This window comes from Equus przewalskii, chromosome 6 (assembly GCF_037783145.1).
Source record: "Equus przewalskii isolate Varuska chromosome 6, EquPr2, whole genome shotgun sequence".
NCBI lineage: Eukaryota > Metazoa > Chordata > Mammalia > Perissodactyla > Equidae > Equus > Equus przewalskii.
In genome coordinates, this window is record NC_091836.1 from 14284376 (window position 1) to 14302526 (window position 18151).

An 18151-nucleotide genomic window follows, 5' to 3' on the forward strand; every position below is an offset into this window, starting at 1 on the left:
TTGAAACTGCACTTCCATATGGTTCAGAATCACCTGCTCTCAGGGTGTCCTGAGTGATGCCAGGAAATCGGTCCTGTAACTACAGAGAACGCTCCAGGGAAGAGACGCTCTCTGAAAGCAATATGCCTCAGGCGTCCTCCGTGGTACTGAGACCACCTGCTCCCACAACTCCCTGAAAGATGATGGCTTCAGTTTTAGGGAGCTATGGAGGTTTTCCTTGTAGCGCTTATTTCAAGAATAGGGTTTTATTATCATTAATATTTTCTAAAGAAAATGAATTGTTTTCTCTATTAAACACACAGTTTTAAAAGATCCACTGTATTTTTATATGCTGTGTGTGTGTGTTTTTAATAGGAAGCTGTAACTTCCTCTTTGGTATAAGGAACATCTCCAGATCAGGAACTGTATGCTGGGGCTATTTTTATTTCGATTAGGTAAGATTTATACTAAAACCAATATCAATGTCTAGCCTACACATTTCTGAACACACTAGAGGGGAGCAGATATGAATTAGAAAGGGTTCTTGAGCCAATGCTTGTAGAATAAAGCTGTAACACTGTCCTTTTTGGAATTCTTATTTGATTATGGCCTCCCTGAAAATAAAAAACCTTGCAGCCCATTGGACTTTACAGGTTTGGTTTCACCCATCTATTTCTATCCTTAAAGGCATCATTTACATTTTATGGCAATTCTGAGCTCTTTGGAAAAGAGCTCTTGGGGAACCACCCTTGCGTGGTTCTGGGATGGAGGCCCTTCCTCAGGGCTCCCCTGGCATGTTCATCTCACAGCATTTACTCTCATGCATATAATCTACTGGCCTCAAGAGTCTCCCCAGCAAACGGGCTCCTAAGGTGGAGAATCATGTCTCTCTACCATGTCTCTAGCAGCTAAGTGCCTGGACCATAGTAGATATTCAGTAAGTGCCTGACAAATCCAGCAAAAACACTTCCAAAGTGCTGATTAAAAACTGGGAAAGGATTTACATTTTTTCCTTGGTTATATTATAAAACTGATCTGTCTACTTTTCAAATCCAGCTAAGATTATTTAAGGCAGCTTAGATTTCTGTTCTTTTTCTTAAGACCAGTTTGTATTTGCATACATATTGCTTTTAGACATTAACGAAAGCTTTGACGGGCAACTCAGAAATGGATTTCATTCTCACTTCCAACTTTATTCAGATCCCTGCTTTTATATATAGAAAGCAGACTGCTAAAAAGTCAAGCCTCCCCTGAAGAGGCTGCAAACTGCCTTGATCTACAACTTTGACTTGAATATACTCCAGTTGGCTGAAGGTTGAGATTATAAAGAAAATAAAAAACAACAACAAAAAAAGGAAGAACCACAAATTCTCAGTTCTTAGCACTACTTCTTCATTCAGAACACAAAAAATATACATATAGCCATTATATTTATCATAAACAAGACTGAACTGAACATAGCTTTGGAGGGAAAAGGTAGACATATTGATGATACAACCAACAAGGTGTTGGTGAGCCCACTTTCTTTCATTCTTATCACCAATCTTTACTGAGAGCCACAACTGCGATATCTAACAACAGACAGGAGGCATCTGCAGAAGTATGGGAAAAGCAACAAAGAGGTTGCTCACGAGAAAACTTGAACTTGAATCTTGACCCTTCTCTGTCTCTCTGTGTGACTTTAGGCAAGTCACTGCACCTCTCTGTACCATGGTTTCATCAATCAATAGAGCAAGACGACAGCTTAGACTACCTCGAAGAAGCCTTCTAGCAATAAAAGTTAGTGAGTCTATGAAGTCATCACATAAGCATATTTTACACATATCTGTCACTACTACTTGTAGTGAGGTACAACTTTCTCATTTAAGGTATACTCTGAAAAAATGTGGAAGTGTGAAAAAAAATCTGATCAACAACTTAATGCAGACATCTAAACTCCCTATCATTCACTAAGTGCTGTTTCCCAAACATTGCACTAAGAGCTTTACATACATTAGCTACACTTAATCTTCACATTCTCTTAATAATAGAGGTGTTTTTATTTTGAAGCCTGAGAGAGGTTGAGCAATTTCTCAAATCCATAGCTAGCAAGTGGTAGGGGCAGGATTTCAGATGAGGTCTTGTTACCCTTCATCATTATTCCATCCAGCCTCTCCTCAGGCTTCATTTTCTTTTCATGTTAATGAATTTCATTAACCTCTGTTGGGATAAATGGATGTTCTATTATACAATACATGCGCCTCTTTCTTATTTTTTTTCTCTACACACATTGGGAACCCTCTTATCCAACATAGTTGCAACAGTACTGGATTGATCAATTTAAAATGCTAAAGTGGGGAGTTTTACATTTTATTTTAGCTTAAAACATATAAATGTGCATTCCTGTGATCAAGTTCTGATGAAGTACAAAGATCTTTACTTTGAGAATGTCTCATACTGATAAAATTCTTTGTGATCTTTCTTGCGTAAGCCATATCCGTAACTTACCCATAAGTTCCAATTTCTCTTTCTTGAAAGTAGAGAAAAACTTAAAGACATACGTGAAAAAATTTATACATAGAACCCTTCAGGCTTTTTAGATTTATTTTATTTTCATTCTTTGTAGAATAGTTCTGTTGTCTCACTTATACTTAACTCATCAACATATTTCTTTAACGACTCACCATTAAAGTTTGGATAAAGTATTCAATTAAGTATTTTTGGAAACAAAACTCTTTTTTACACTCACATTTTGCGATGTCATGCAATATTTAATTAGATTATCTCATTATACTAATGTGTATAACTGGAAGACATATGTTTGCAAACAAATACAAGAGACTCTTGAGATACACAGATCTCAAGGGTGGAAGCAGAAATGCACCCAAGGGAAGAAAGGCAAGAGGGCTGCAAGCACTGTGGGCACCAGTCAGTCAGAACGTCTTCAATGGAGACTAGAGCACGTGGTTAATCCAGCTCTCGGGTAACAGAACTCCTGCAGCATTGGTTTGTTCTTCTGGTCGAGGCTATTTCCACATTTCTTCAGAGGAAGCCTCGAATGACAAGACATGTATCTTAACACCAAGGAATGATCCAGATTTTGTGGGGTCTGACGCTTATACAATTTGAGATGATTTCTTTAAGAAAAAGAATAACAAATTATAAATAGAAAATTAGGTAAGAGGGCCTTGGAGGGGACCTGGCAGGGGAGGGGGCCTGAAGCTTAAACTTCATTAGCTTCCAAGTCAGTCCACTGCTGCTACCCACAGAAGACACTTTCCTCTCGCTACAAGTTTGAGCTTCACCTGAAGTGCAGTGTGCTGATGTTCATTCACTCATTCAGCAAGTGTTCACGGAGCATGTCCCATACATCAGGGATTATTCCAGGAGCCAGGGATACAGTAGGGAATGAATGAGACAAAATCTCTATTCTACCAGAGCTTAGATTCTTGGGAGAAGACAGGACATACAAAAGTAAAAACAAATGATATAATTTCAGTTCGAGATAAGTGAGAATGGTGCACACCAGGCACGAGGGTGTACTAAAAACGTAGCTGTTTTTAAAACCACTTCTCTGAAAATGAAAAGTGCCTTATGAATAAAATGTTTTCAACAATAGTAGGGTCATGCTGTGTCTGGACACATAGAGAGTTGTGGAAGAGATTCAGCGCTCAGGCAGCAGTTCCTTCCTTAGAACAAGCCTTTTCCATCTTGCGTGCTTGTTTTAGAAACTAGGTACACTGTCCTGAGGCTCTTCATGGGACGAGACATCAAAATAGGCAACTCAGATTGAGTCCTCCACAAAAGGAGGAAATAAATTCTGCAGCAATGAAAGTTTTAGAGGGCATCATTAAACATGAGCTTCTCATGGGAACATAATCCAATGAGATGCTCCTAAAGTGAGTCGAGTAGAAACAGGACCCTCATAAGCCATTTTACTTGATATAGGATGCTTTTGCTTGCCTAAATTACAAGCCAATGAAAAGCCCATGCCAAAAAACACCCAACCAAAAGCTTTGTAGAAATACCTCAATTAGCAAAAGTAGGAATGGTTTATATTTCTGTGATCATTTTTAATCACCTCTCAATTCTGGGCCTAGAGTAAGTGGTAGATCTGAGATTTTTAAAATGCAGAAGAACAGTTTTCATAACATTTAATTTTCCTAAAAACAGCATGCTCCAAAAGTGTGCTATCCAAAGCCTCTAAATCCAAGCAGATATGGGTTATTTAATGAAAATCTGTATCAAATATATAACAGGTTAAACGCCCCAAAAACATGGCAGGATTTTTTTTCACAAATCTTATACTGATCAGCCAGAAAGAGTAATTTTAAAAAATGGTCAAGTGATAAAAGAGAATGTATCATTACCTAAGTCAAATTAAGTTGTAAACGAAAAAGAAAACCAATGCTGGTTAAACACAGCTTTTTCCCATCCATGGCAGGGAAATGAAGTGCCAGCTGCTGTTTTCATAAGGAGCTTCTCAAATATCAGAAATTTTGCACCTGGCATATAAACTGAGTACTCTGGTTGACTGTAAGCTTATTAGATGACTGTAAATCTTTTTAAAACAAGAGAATCCATGGAAGTAACCAGAAACGTCAACTGTATCAATGTTGATAGAATAAGAAAACAAAATATAAACCACATAAAACTTGCTCATGCTGGGTTATTAATCTCCCTAAAAGGTGACTCAGTCAATTTCAACACATTATAACAAAGTGTCAGAGAAACAGCTTTCACAAATTAAATACCTTCTATGTTAGCAAAAGACCAATGATAAGTTGTATTCATCTAAATAAATGCTCTTAAGATAACTGTGCTATCCAAACCGGTAAAGACTAGCAACATGTGGCTACTGAGAATTTGTAATGTGGCTAGTCTGAAACAGGATGTATTGTAAGCATAAAATGCACATCATATTATTAAGAGTCAATATGATAAAAGGAATATAAAAAGAAATCTTATCTCTTAAATATTTATTAAACATTGAAATGATAATATTTAGATGTAGACTGGGTTAAATAAAGTATATTATTAAAATTAATTTCATGATTTCTTTTTATTTTTTTATGGGGCTACTAAAAATTTTTAAATAGCATTGGCTTGCATGATACTTCTACTGGACAATGATGGCCTAGAGTACCAAGAATTGGGTTCAATTTCAGCTAAGGGAATTCAACTGGAATTCTCTGATTCTGTCCTAAACTCCAAATTTCCAATAATCCTAATATTTGCAAATATTTCATCTAGATATGTCTTTTCTATGTTCCATCACCTAACATACAATATCGTCACTGCACTAAAACATATCACGTTATATCAGCATACTTTCCACACTAATAAGTACTCTGTGGATGGCAGCTATTATCGCATAGTCAATTAACAAAGTAATTACTATCACATCATTTTCAAGATTTTTCCCAGAACCTAGTATAGAAACTGACACATAGTGGACTCCAGCAAAAGTGTGTGGAATAAACAAATGAATAAATGTATGAGCCAACAAATACATAAGTGATACACTTGAGTTAAGGAAAAATTTTAAGAATCAGTGAAAAGATAATGAAATAGGATCACTGCCCTTTTCATCATGTCAGGACTTAATCTTATTGGAAAAAGAGAAAAGATTCAGAGCCAGAACTTTCAAAATATTCTGATATGGAAGTAGGGCAAAAGTAAGGTTTGTCTTACTAGAGAATTCTCAAAGGCATAGGTCTAAATGTATCATTTAATTGTCAATATAGATTTAATGGACAATGAAATTTCATAAATGGTTAGAAAACTGGGCCCAACAAACAGGTAATTCAACTATTTATCTTTCATATCAAAGACCCTTTATTAGTTTCCTGTGGGTGCTGTAACTAATTGCCACAAACTTATCGGCTTACAGCAACACACATTTATTCTCTTACAGTTTTGGAGGCCAGAGGTCTGAAGGCAGTTCAATGAGCCAAAATCAAGGTGTTGGGAGGGTTGTGCTCCCTCTGAATGCTATAGCGGAGAATCTCTTCCTGGCCTCTTCCAGCTTCTGGTAGCTGCTGGGATTCCTTGGCTTGTGGCTGCATCACTCAAAGCTGCTCCTATATCACATCACCCTCCCTTCTTCTGCCTGTGTCAAATCTCCTTTGGTTTCTCTCCTATAAGGACACTTGTGGTTGCATCAGGGCCCACTCAGATAATCCAGAATAATCTCCCCAACTCAAGTTCCTTAGCTAAATCACATCTGCACAGTCTTTGCCATATAAGGTAGCATTTAGAGATACCAGAATTAAGACAGGACATCTTTGAGGGCCATTATTCAGCCTACTACAGACCCCAATACACAGTTTTCCAATCTACCCAAAAGCATTCACTAAAAATGGTCATTTTTGTATAGTGCTTTGCAATTTTTATTAAAGCTGGAAGAACACAACCAAATTTGTTTCTGTAGCAATTATGTGCTATTGCTCACCTATGACTGATTACTGTCTCACACCTTCATAGCAAGCTTCAGGTCTCAGGTTCCTACATGCTCACCATTCTGCCTACGTCTCCTTAGGATCTGATAAACTGTAATATTCTTAGAGGATGACCTCTCAGTTCTTATATCATAACAACACTCTTGTCTCCCCAAATAACTCATTTTTGATAAACCCATTCACCTGGCAAGTAATGAAGAGTCTCTAGAGACCTCCTGCAAGTCTAGAGTGGCCAACTAGCTGGCTGTGTGTTCAAAGGAAACTCGTCAACCATAGCTGTGCACATGCAAATGTTGCTCAAAAATGATTTACAACTAATCCATGTTTCTAAATCAGACTTTCATGAATTTTACACATGCACACAAACTGGATGTGTAAAGGGTACAACGCAATAAAAGTCATGACCATTAACACAGATGACCATTACTCTTAATTTTTTAAATGTATTTGGAAAATATGAAATTTCTCGAGTTTAATTTACATTCCCAACCAAGAGAGGGAGTAAAAAAAACATGATGCACAAAGCTGTCTTTTTTCTACTGCCATCCGGTGGTCAAATAATCATATTGCATCTCACCTATTAAGTTGTCATAATGGGTTGGTAAGTGAGCCCACATATTTACTTTTATGGTTCAGGGACATTTAGCCTAACATCTGAACACACAAAAGAGAAAATCAAGAAAGTATAACTCACTGTTCTACAATTAAAAGTTACTTCTCTACAATTAAAAGTTACTTCTCTGCTCATTTTAATAAATAATAATAATAATAAGCAATAGAGATTTGTCTTTCAATCTTCAAATAACATTGTACCCAACAATAGCTTAACCAATACCACTTTTTCTAAACAAATATTAGCATAGATGATTTACGGTTATAATGTGGTCAACAGGATAGAGTCTTCCAAAAAAGAAAATCCCAAGTCACATAAGGGTGGCACTCAGATGACGCTGCCTTGCCCTATGCTTAGTCACATACATAATTTATCTCTTTCTCCAAAGTAAGAGCTTTAACAGACTAGAGACTGTGCCTTAGGCTTAACTGTTTCTACTTCAGTGCTGCACCCAGAGCTTTGCACGTAGTCAGTATTCAATAAATATTTATCAAACTAATGAGTAGTGTTTATGCTTACTGCGGCAGGGTTTGATGAAAAGTAGTAACCTAAAGAATTCAATCAAAACAATATAAAGCCACAGTGGCTTTTCTCAGGGTACTTAAATATTCTCCCCAGATGCTGTACTTAAACTAAACTCCAAATGGCTCTCTGCATTCTCTATTTTTTTAAATTAACAGCTATCTAAAAATCCTGTAATTATATATTTAGAACTTCAACAAACTTTTTGTTTTTATAAGAAAGGTATACTTTTTTATTCCATTCAATAGTAACTCTCTTGTTCAAGCCTCAGTAAAATGACATACAGTGTGAATATGTTCTCTCTCTATAGATAAATGTATAAACAGAATGGAGATGCATTAATCTTTCCTTAATCTTCTATAGTCAATCATCCAGACTGAACCTTAAGACTTGTTTCCTGATCCTTAACTTACTTTCACTCTTTCTTTTGAGCTTTTATTAAGCAGTGGGAATTTCATGTAAAACTACTCAAATGCTAACACTGGAAAGGAAAGGATTCATTTTAGTCAGTGTATGTACTGGGGTGGTGGGGGGCAGGGAGGAGGCGTTTGAAAATTCTCCACATTTCATAGATGTTAGTCCAAACTTAACCCCAAAATGTCATGCTTATGCCTAGCAGCAGTCTAAAAGTATGTATAATCTTGGCATTCTCAACAAAGTCTTTTGGAAACGCCATTGTATACAGTGGCTTCACACCAAGCCGCTGTATACAATGGTGATGAAAACAGTTGGCCACGTTACAAACAGTTGAGAAATATCAGGTATTATCATACACCCACAACCATGAATACCACCTACTTTAAAAACATAACACATAGTTGATTACTTCATGTTCACTGTGCATACAGTTCATGCAAATAAGTGTTTTTCTCTCTTGCCTCCCTGCCTCCAGATTTCATCCACAGAGATAGTGCACAAGTTACTAAAGCTTAAAGTGTCCATAAATTAATTTTCTAACCATGGCTTTCGCTTATCTGCTTTTCCTCTTCTATTCCCTATCTTGTTCAATGATACAAACAGCCACCCACTTAACAGAAACCTGACAGTCACCCTAGCTTGAGAGTTTAAACACTCCTTCTCCCATTCTTTTACAACCTGATAGTGAGCGGGCTCCTGTGGCCCGACAGGCAGTCATAAAAAGAAGGCAATGATTGGTTGACTTACTGATCCTTCAAACCTCATGGAGCTTCTCCTATGTGCCAGGCAACAAAATGGACAATGAGGATGCTCAGCTGTATTAAATACAGTGAGTATGCTCACATCAGCAGATGTCAGATACGTAAATAAGTAGTCTCAGTGTAGGTTTTCTGATGGAGCAGTCAATTCTACATGGGGAGGGCTGGGAGTCAGGAAGCCTGCAGGGAGTGGCATAATTCCTCTATCTAAAACCTGATGCCTGGTCAGTACTCTCACTCAACAGTTCATTCAAAGATAATTGTGATATGTCTGGAAGAACAACGACAACAAAAAAAAGACTAATTCTGTTAAGGAATTCACCACTGGATGAATAACCTAATATTCTAAAAACTAATTATTTTACTCTCAAGCCTACTGAATTGGAGAGTTTACTTTAACTTAATAAGTAGTGTTAATAATTTTAGTTTTAATTAAATTAGTTTACTAATTGTTAATTAAGAATTCTGATCCCATCGGGCCGACCTGGTGGCATAGTGGTTAAGTTTGTGCACTCTGCTTTGGCAGCCCAGAACTCACAGGTTTGGATCCCAGGTGCAGACCTACACGCTGCTCATCAAGCCATGCTGTGGCAGTGTCCCACATATAAAATAGAGGAAGATTGGCACAGATGTTACTTCAGGGACAGTCTTCTTCAAGCAAAACTCAGGGCCAATCTCCCTCACAAAAAAAAGAGAAAGAAATCTAAACCCAACAGGATCTAATCCAAAATGCCAATAAAATTCTTTTTCATTTATCTCTTAACTAATACAGATCTATTAGTTACCACTAGAAAAATGATAATAATAGCTTATCATCATCCAGTCTACAATCTTTCTCTTCCATACATTGTCATACTAAGCGTTGTCAATTTTTCTGGTTGAAATCCATATATACTTAAGCTAATACCTCCAGTTTAAGATCCTGGTAAACTTATCAAACACATAATCTAAACTTTCCTTTATGACTCAAGAACATCATTTTAAAAATCAGCAACTTTACTGGGCTCTCATATAGTAATTCCCTAGTGACATATGGAGATAGGTTGTGTCTTAGTCCATTAGGTTTAATATAACAAAATACCATAGGCTGAGTAGCTTATAAATATCAGAAATTTATTTCTTGTACTTCTAGAGGCTGGGAAGTCCAAGATTAAGGCACCAGTAGATTCAGTGTCTTTTCCTGGTGTTCTTCCACGGTGAAAGGGGCAGAAGATCTCTCCAATGTCTGTTTTATAAGGGCACTAATTCCATTCAGGAGGGCTCCATCCTCATGACCTAACCACTTCCCAAACGCCCCACCTCCTGATACCACCCACTGGGGGTTAGGATTTCAATGTATGAATTTGGGGAGGACACAAACATTCAGTCCATTGTAGGCTGGAACTATTTTCAACTTATTCAATAAAAAGCCTAAGCCAGTTGTGCTTGCTTAGGTCTTAAAAATGCTTTTCAAGGCCTGAAAATGTAAGAGGAGACAGGAAAACTGTAAGCTCTCACTTTTCAATACTAATAGTGTGAATAACTCGAATCAGTCCTGTTCTCTATTCTAACACCATGTGCCATGGATATGGAAACCACATAAGCAAATGTGATGGAATTACACGGAAAGTAAAGGCAAATGGTCTTTTAGTGTCTACCACATGAACTTTATGAACTCATTTATACACATTATGACACTGATTTTGACTTCTAAGTGTATTTGTTCCATATTTATTAGTTCATTTGGTTGTGTTTCACATAGGGGAAGTTGCTGAATAGCTAAATTCTGTAAAAGCAGACCTTTGCTATCTTGCTTGTTTTAAATGTTTCAGTGAAATGCAGAACTTGTCAGCAGCTTCTTACATTGGGTCTAAAATGACTTGTTCAAAACTAACACAGCATATTCAACCCATGTTCACAGCTCACACTCAGCAATGGTCACTGAGCAACTTCGGTCCAATCTGAAGGCATGCTGGACGGCAAATGTCAAAAATCAAGAACCCTAATATACACGGTTTCAAATCATGTTTGACTCACTCTTATAGGCAAAGTACTGCAACCAAAACTATCTGTCTTCATAAACACACTACAAAAACATGCTCAAGTAAAAAACCTAAAATCTGAGAAAAGATGGCTCCTCACGATGAAAGACAAGCTCATATGCCCGTGCTATGATGCTTTCCCCAGACCTCCCTGGCTCCCAGTTATACAAAACCACTAACCTGCACACGGCACAAATCACCAAAAAACAGTATTAATCTACCAATATTAAAGCTAATAGATGTCAGCATACCATGGGGAGGAGCAGAGAAAAGATACATTATTACATGCATCATCAACACTTGTAAGAAACAAGGCAGGCTTCATTCTTGTTCTGAAAAAAAAAACTGTTGGAAGAAACTATTTCTTCCTGTCTGTGCACTTTACAGTCTCCTGGGTTTATTCCTTTATTTATGACCTACACTTGGTCCTGAAATACTGGATGGGGAGGCAGAACATTTTTGCTGCAGAATTTGTCTCTGATTCTTTCATTTTTTTGCTATTATATATTATCCCCCTGTAGCTTTTTGCTGAAGCTCTCCTTCACAGGAAAGTTAATGTAAAGACGGTCCCTTTTAAATTGCATTAATTTTGAAATGTGGGAGTTTGAAATAACTTAAACACTAGACAGGTTACTTTCGTGATTTCTATTACCCTAATGAGACAGCTAACAACATCTAACATCTGGCATGCTGAGCTGCAGAGGGGCATCCGGGGCAGGGGATCTCAGCGAGGCCCTGAGGTGCTGGGCACCTAAAATTTGGAGATTTGGGGCAAGGGAAGTCAGTTACAACCTCCACTATCACATTGAAAATGAAATAATTCCATTGAAAAGGAAATAATTCCATGTCCATGTCCCAGAGGCAGTGGAGGTGTAAGAGGACTGGCTCTGATCTAGCACTGGCCTGGCTGACTTCTCAGGAACACCATCATTCAGTATACAAACACAGGACAGGCTATATCTTTCTCCAAATTAAATCTTTCAAGGGCTTCCAATAGCCCTCAGCATAACAGCCAAACTCCTGACCATTACTTCCCAAGGCTTTCACTAGTGGGCACCTGCTCACCTATGTTCTCATCTCCAAATCTTGGCAAGTGCTTTCTCTCCACCAGGAAATTCCACCCTCCTTCCTCACTGTCCCCAACTTCTTAACTCCTACTCACCCTTCATTTCCCCAGTTAGAGATCACTTCCTCCAGGAAGCCTTCTCCAGTCTCTTAAGTCTATATTAGGTACTCCTTGTGAATTCCCATGCCCCTCTGTATTTCCTCCATTGAAGCACTATCACGCCACACAGTGATGTCACCCTTTTTTAACTGTGAAATAATTATTTTTCCAATAAAACTTGTATGATGAATTCAAATATGTGAAACAGAAATGTGGAGACACGTGGAATTGTTCTGTTGAAGAAGGGCTGGAGAACCTGAAGCTACACATGTTCTGCCTCCCCAGTAGGTCTGCAGTGACCCCTAAAGAACTTCGGGAGAATCCTGGGACTCTCCAGAACACATCGGAAAGACAACTGCAACACAGTGGAACTTAATACTTTGTCTACATTGTCCACTAAACTATAGGCTCCAAGAAGGCAGGAACCATGTATGTTTCATTCATAATGTGCTAGATAACCAAGGATCTAGCACAGAAACTGGCAGATATTAGAGATGCAATAAATAATTGTTGAATAAATGAATAATAGTTACAGTGGAGGTCAGCAGCAGAGCTCAGGATAAAGAACTATCTGTACGTTAGTTTTCATCCTTTTATCTTTAGGGGACAGTCCAGGTCAAGTAAAGAATGACCTGAAAAGAGAGAACTTTAAAAGAGGCCAGATAGCTCAGATACCAACTCACTAACTCTTGATCCGTGATGAAAGACCAATGCATTACTTAAACGACATGGCACAGATGAATTAGAAATATCCTACATTTGGTTTGCTTAAAAGATGTCCCTATTTTAATAAGAGGAAGAATTTTATTAAGATGTTCAGAGAGTCCCTTTTTAAGCTAGTCAGATCATTTCAGCAAAGAAAGTTCATGAGTAAGTTCCAGAAGGAAGATGATTTGCTTTATGACTCAGCTCCCAAGGACAGAGACATAAATACACATATCCTTCCAGACTCTTAGAATGATTGAGTTCTGAGACCACACATACTTAAGAGTCCTGTGTGACAGTATGCTTATCACTGGTCCTTAGAGATCAGTGACTCTGGGGACATTGTTCCATTGTTTGACCCTACTGTTCTGAAACAATAAGTTCTGCTTTCATTCACTGAAAGGGAAAATCCTGTAGACAAAAATCACTGGCATTCAAAGAACACACAATGGTCACTACTCTAACTCTCAACCTACCGGCATCTTCCACTACATAGTATACAGACACCTGGCCAAACTCCCCTCTTTAAAGGAACCTCTATTACATACTATAACCTATGGCAGCAAGCCAAAGCCATGTTGCATTTAAAATATGAAATCACCACTATGCTCTATAAGATTATGAAGCTTTAATATCCTTAGAGTTGAACCAAAAACATCAACACAGAAGAACACAAATTTAGACACTGATTCTTAGCTTTCAGACACTTTATAAATAATTTGTTTATATTGTCCTTTGTTTTCTTGCCTTCCCTTTAAGCTCTGATCTTTGCACCAAAGTCAATGTGCTGTCATCAATGATGACAATAGAAACTCATGTTATTTAAGAAACAAGCTTGACTACTTAAAAATCTAAGACCACAATTACTAAAACTGCAGGCCCATCACTACATAATGACCATGTAATAGATAATTCAAGTACCGGCATATTAAACAACCAAACGGAACTAAATTCAGAATCATTACCACCAACACCAGTACTTTCTGAAAGCAAGAAGAAGTCAAGGAAATGAAGAGCGCATCTGTATTCTTAACCCCCTAAGCGGGAAGTTCTCTCTAGTTAGATTTAAAAATAAGTAAGTAATACTGTCAGTTAATTGCTACCTTTATACTTCTTGATCCACACTCTGAGCAACACCAATTGTGGCCAGTTATTACAAAAGCACCAATTGCACAGGCACTAAAATAAGAATGTGTGGATGCTATTGCTAAATTAAGATTTTCTCTGTGCCAAGAGGTGGGTTAGAAATGGGTAACAGAAGTAAATAAGCTTGAGGAAGAATAATAAATATGATATAAGGAAGTATAAATATTCAATTAAGTACTGCAAAGTATTAATATTTTAATCCTTCTTAGCTGTAAATCTGAGTTTACTCCTGGAGACTGACCAAATTCAACCAGCCTCCTCCACTGGGTCACCTCTAGCCATTCTGCAGATGCGGAAAAGGGCTCTGCAGATATCCCCTTTAGAACAGGAATACATTGTGATGGAGAGTTCTGGAAGGCCAGGAGATAGCAGCAGACCAGCCCCCTACACTGGCAGAAGGACAACTATCATTTATCAATCCTAATACTCTATTTCCGTATCATTTCTTAGCTACTCCAGTTATCCGGAGCTATCAGGTACAGGTAGATGCAAAACAAGCTTTTTTTTGTAACAGGTTGGACAGACTCCAACACATCTCATGCTCTAGACAGGATGCCTGCCCTCTTTGTTCCTTTCTGGATGCCAATATTAGGTAGCAGCTAACAGGGTCAGTGGGGACAAATCAATGGCACTCAGGTGTGAAAACAGTTTTATCATTAGATAATGGTTTCTAAAACTCCTATTCAAGGGTCATGTCTGACTCTGTTGTGATTTGCTACCATCTTTAATCTGAGGGCCAGATCTTCCAAAGACCCTAAGTTAATGTTTGGAAACTGATCTTCTATCTGTCCCCATATTATATTCCAGGTCCTTGTCCTCCCCAAGTTTATATCCTGTCTTAATCTGGAAGTCAAAAGAGCAAGAATATTGTCCTTTTTAAGGAGCCGTTAAGGAACCCTGCAAGAGCAAGTTAAAAATGTCTAGAGTCAGAACAAGGCTTTCATTTAATAAGTTACTACTTACTCTCATCAGCTCAACTGTCGCCATTAAGATTTTCCAGACACTGTCTAGGCTTTTTCAAAGATCCTTTATTTTCACTTTCTCACCAAATCTCTATGGCAGTGTTTCTCAATCTATTTTTCATTATCATCAATCCCCCCTTAAGGAGCCTTTTTGGACAGTTTTTTCCTAATCACCTCCCACCATGAGACATTAATGCTACAGATATATTGTCTACCTGTTTTATGTACTGGCCCTTTGGAGGACCACAAACCGCGGTAATAGCTAAGATTTTTTCACCCCCTAAAATCCAATTTTGCTCCTTTTGGGCAATACTGCCTCTCTTTGAGAACGCATGCCCTGTAACACCTAAGAATAAGCTGCCTCTTAAAAATTCCCTAAATTAACAACAAATTATGAGTGTTAACTTTTTTTACTCTGTATATAACAATTTTTTTTTAATCTAACTACCTTTCCGCCCTTCCTATTCTTGTTTATAAAATGAGATTGATGGTGAGGAAAGTATTGAAAAATCTGAACTAATCAAAACGTGTGTGTGTGTGTACTGTTGGGAACTGCAAAACAGCTTTAGCTAAAATACGAAAAGATAAATCCAGGGTAGTTTTTAAAATTTTGATTAAAAAAAGCATTGCTTATATAGACTAGACAGACGTACAGAGTTTTAACAATGAAAACTAAAATGAGACTACTCTTTTCCAAAGAAAAAAAAATTATGAGTTGCATGACTTGGTTTTAGTTGAAATCTTGAGTTACTGGGCAATGGTTACATACTTTTCATTTTCTGTCCTTGACTTCTTGTAACTGATACTTTGGAGGCTAAGGATTACAAAATTATGGCTGTGAAGTCATGCAAATTATAAATGGCATTTTACTCTATGCAGCTGAAAGGGCATCTAAAGTGCAAATATTAACAAATCTAAAAATTCAACTAGGAGAAGACCGTCTCATAACACTAATGAGTGAAGTAAAACTATAAATCATTTTCATAGGTGGTGATTTTTACGGGAGGTGATTAGTTTGGTCTTGAGCCTAAACCTTTTTTTTAGGTTTAGTAAGAAAATGTTGTGCTTTAACTAAGATGGAAGGTTATCAAAAATGCACTGCTAGAGTATTTTATATAAAAACACTGTGATAACGTTATTCCATAAATATAGGGGGTCTCTGGCCAGGAGGTGATTCTCTGGCTTCCTGTAGGCCCTCTACACACTTACAACACTTCAGACGACTTGAGCACACTGAGATCCACAGTCTACTTGTCAACAAAAAATATAATAGTTTTTTTGTGTGTTTCAAAGTCCAAAAGCCTTTCAGTGAAGTCAAATTGAGAACATACCAAGAAAGAAACTGATAAGAAAGTGAGATGGCTAATATGAATTTACCAGAGAACAGTCAAATGTTGCCAGCTCAAACAGTGAAGTCATTAAGAAGACCTTGGTGATCTCTTTAGGGGATGTGTTAGAACTTGAAGCAAGAAGACGGAGAGAAAGATATTACTGATGAAGGAAAACAACAAAGACTTATGGGTCAGTTCAGGTAGATGGCAGAAAACAGCTGCAAATTACTGGAAACATCAGCTGTAGTTGAGAATTGAGGAATAAATCAACCTCAGATCTTGGTGGAGACGCAGAAAGTAAATAAATCCTATTAACGTCTCTGGGACCCAAGGGCCCAGGTGTCCTCTAGAGAAAAGGAAAACAAACAAGGCTGCTGGGACCTTGCTTAGGTTAGCTGTTTAAAGAGCTCTGCTTCTTGCAAACAGTTGGAAAGCCTTCTATGCAAGGAAACTAATAGCAGGATCCTGGTCCCCCTGTGGTACGCATGAAACCCCAGAAGCCCTATTCTCCCAGAATCTGAGTTTCTGAGCCACACTTCACCCCAAAGGGAAAGTCAATTCGGGGACGAAAAGGGCAACATACTGTACACCGCCACCTCCTCAAAATAATCTACAAAGGTTTTCGCTCTGTTTCATATACGACTGCGGGACTGAAACGCATCATTCCCTCCTCCCACCAAAACAATAAAGGTCAAAATAAATCACCCAGACAAAGCCACTCCTGAGTTCCTCCACCTATCAGAAATGCCCCATCGACCCGAGTTTCAAGTTCAAAAGATTAAGAGCCTGACCGAGGGGCGGCGCAGCCTGCAACTTTCTGCGACTCCAGGATCCTGGGATCAGTGACAACTGGTCACCAAAATGACTGCTCTAGGGTGCAGCGAGAAGAGCCACCTGACCCATCCGATCCCCTCCAGCAAGCGTCCCACACCTCCGTCCCACTCCGGAAAAAGGGGCTCCCTCAGCACTGGGGACAAGCACGAGACACCGCCACCCCCACCACTCTGCATTCTCGACTTCATTTGAAAAACTTCAGAGAGAAGGAAACAACCACGACGACAACAAAAAATGTGCTTTTTTTCAATTTAAAGAATAATAATAAAATCTGAGTCTCTTACCATCTCGCCTGAGGTTGGCGCTGCGCAGAGCTTTGATGGATGCGCTCTGCGGAATTGCAGAAGTGTCCCGATAGCTGCAAAAGTTTGCGCAGACTAGAGTGTAGATGAGGATGAGCCGGTGCATTGGGATCAGCGACCCAGGGACAGCGCCGCTCCAAGAGAAAGCCGGGGTCTGCTCCGGGACGGAGGCCACGCCGCGCTCTCGCCGCTGCGCTCGCCCCGCGCTTGCCGGGCCGCTGTTGCTAATCGCTGAGCTCTCCCCAAACTTCCTGCATGCTGAACTTTCTGAGCGCGTGTGGGTGCCGCACTTCCTTGTGGTGCTGAGAGTTGATAAATGGTGACGGGACAAACAACAGGTTGACGTTTGTTCGCCCCCTCCGGTGGCCAGCAGCTGCAGCACAGGCTGCAGGGGGCGGGCGGCGGCGGCCCGGGCAGGCCAGCGGAGCAGCCGCGTCCTCCGCCTCGGCGCCGGCGCCCCGAGCTGCGCGCACGCCCGCTCCCAGCCCAGCCCGGCGCGAGCGCTCCCGCGGCCCGGCCCGGCCAGACCCGCGCGGCCACTGAGCATGCCCAGTTTGACAGTGGGCCAGGGCTCTTCCCACCTCCGCGGGGTAAGCCCGCGTCCTTGGACTGGAAAGGGAGCAGAAAACAAGGTGGCCAGGAGGGAGTGGGAGAGGGTAGCTTCCCAGTACTTGTCCAGAGGTGACTGGCTCATCCACCCGCAAGACGGAGTTCACCCTTGGTGATGGTGGAGGTTAGGGAGGGGGACTAGAGCTGGAAGCGTTTAGTTTACAAATAACCAAAATCAGATTCTCCTTAGTCAAGATTTCACTATGCGAAAAAGTGGGAAAGCGCAAGGGCAAAGCAGCTAGGCTCTGAGTTTCCTTTGAGCGTCAGTAGGTGTGACCTTAGCTGAGTCAAGGTTCATTTCTGAGGGGGAAAAACAGCCCGTCCTTCCTATCTCCTAGGGCTCTAGG

The 18151-nt window shown here is 39.5% G+C and overlaps 1 protein-coding gene across 2 annotated transcripts in view; it reads right to left on the reverse strand.

The window, feature by feature from the left end:
• PDGFD (platelet derived growth factor D) overlaps nt 1–17706 on the reverse strand; it is a 214454-nt gene extending 196748 nt beyond the window's left edge. Inside the window, exon 1 of one of the 2 annotated variants that reach the window (XM_070623024.1) lies at nt 17178–17706. In XM_070623024.1, coding sequence (XP_070479125.1) covers nt 17178–17301 — 124 coding nt within the window. In that variant the 5' untranslated portion in view covers nt 17302–17706. The remainder of the gene's footprint in view (nt 1–17177) is intronic. The other variant, XM_070623025.1, reaches the window with a different exon arrangement.
• Between the last annotated feature and the right edge of the window lie 445 nt (nt 17707–18151).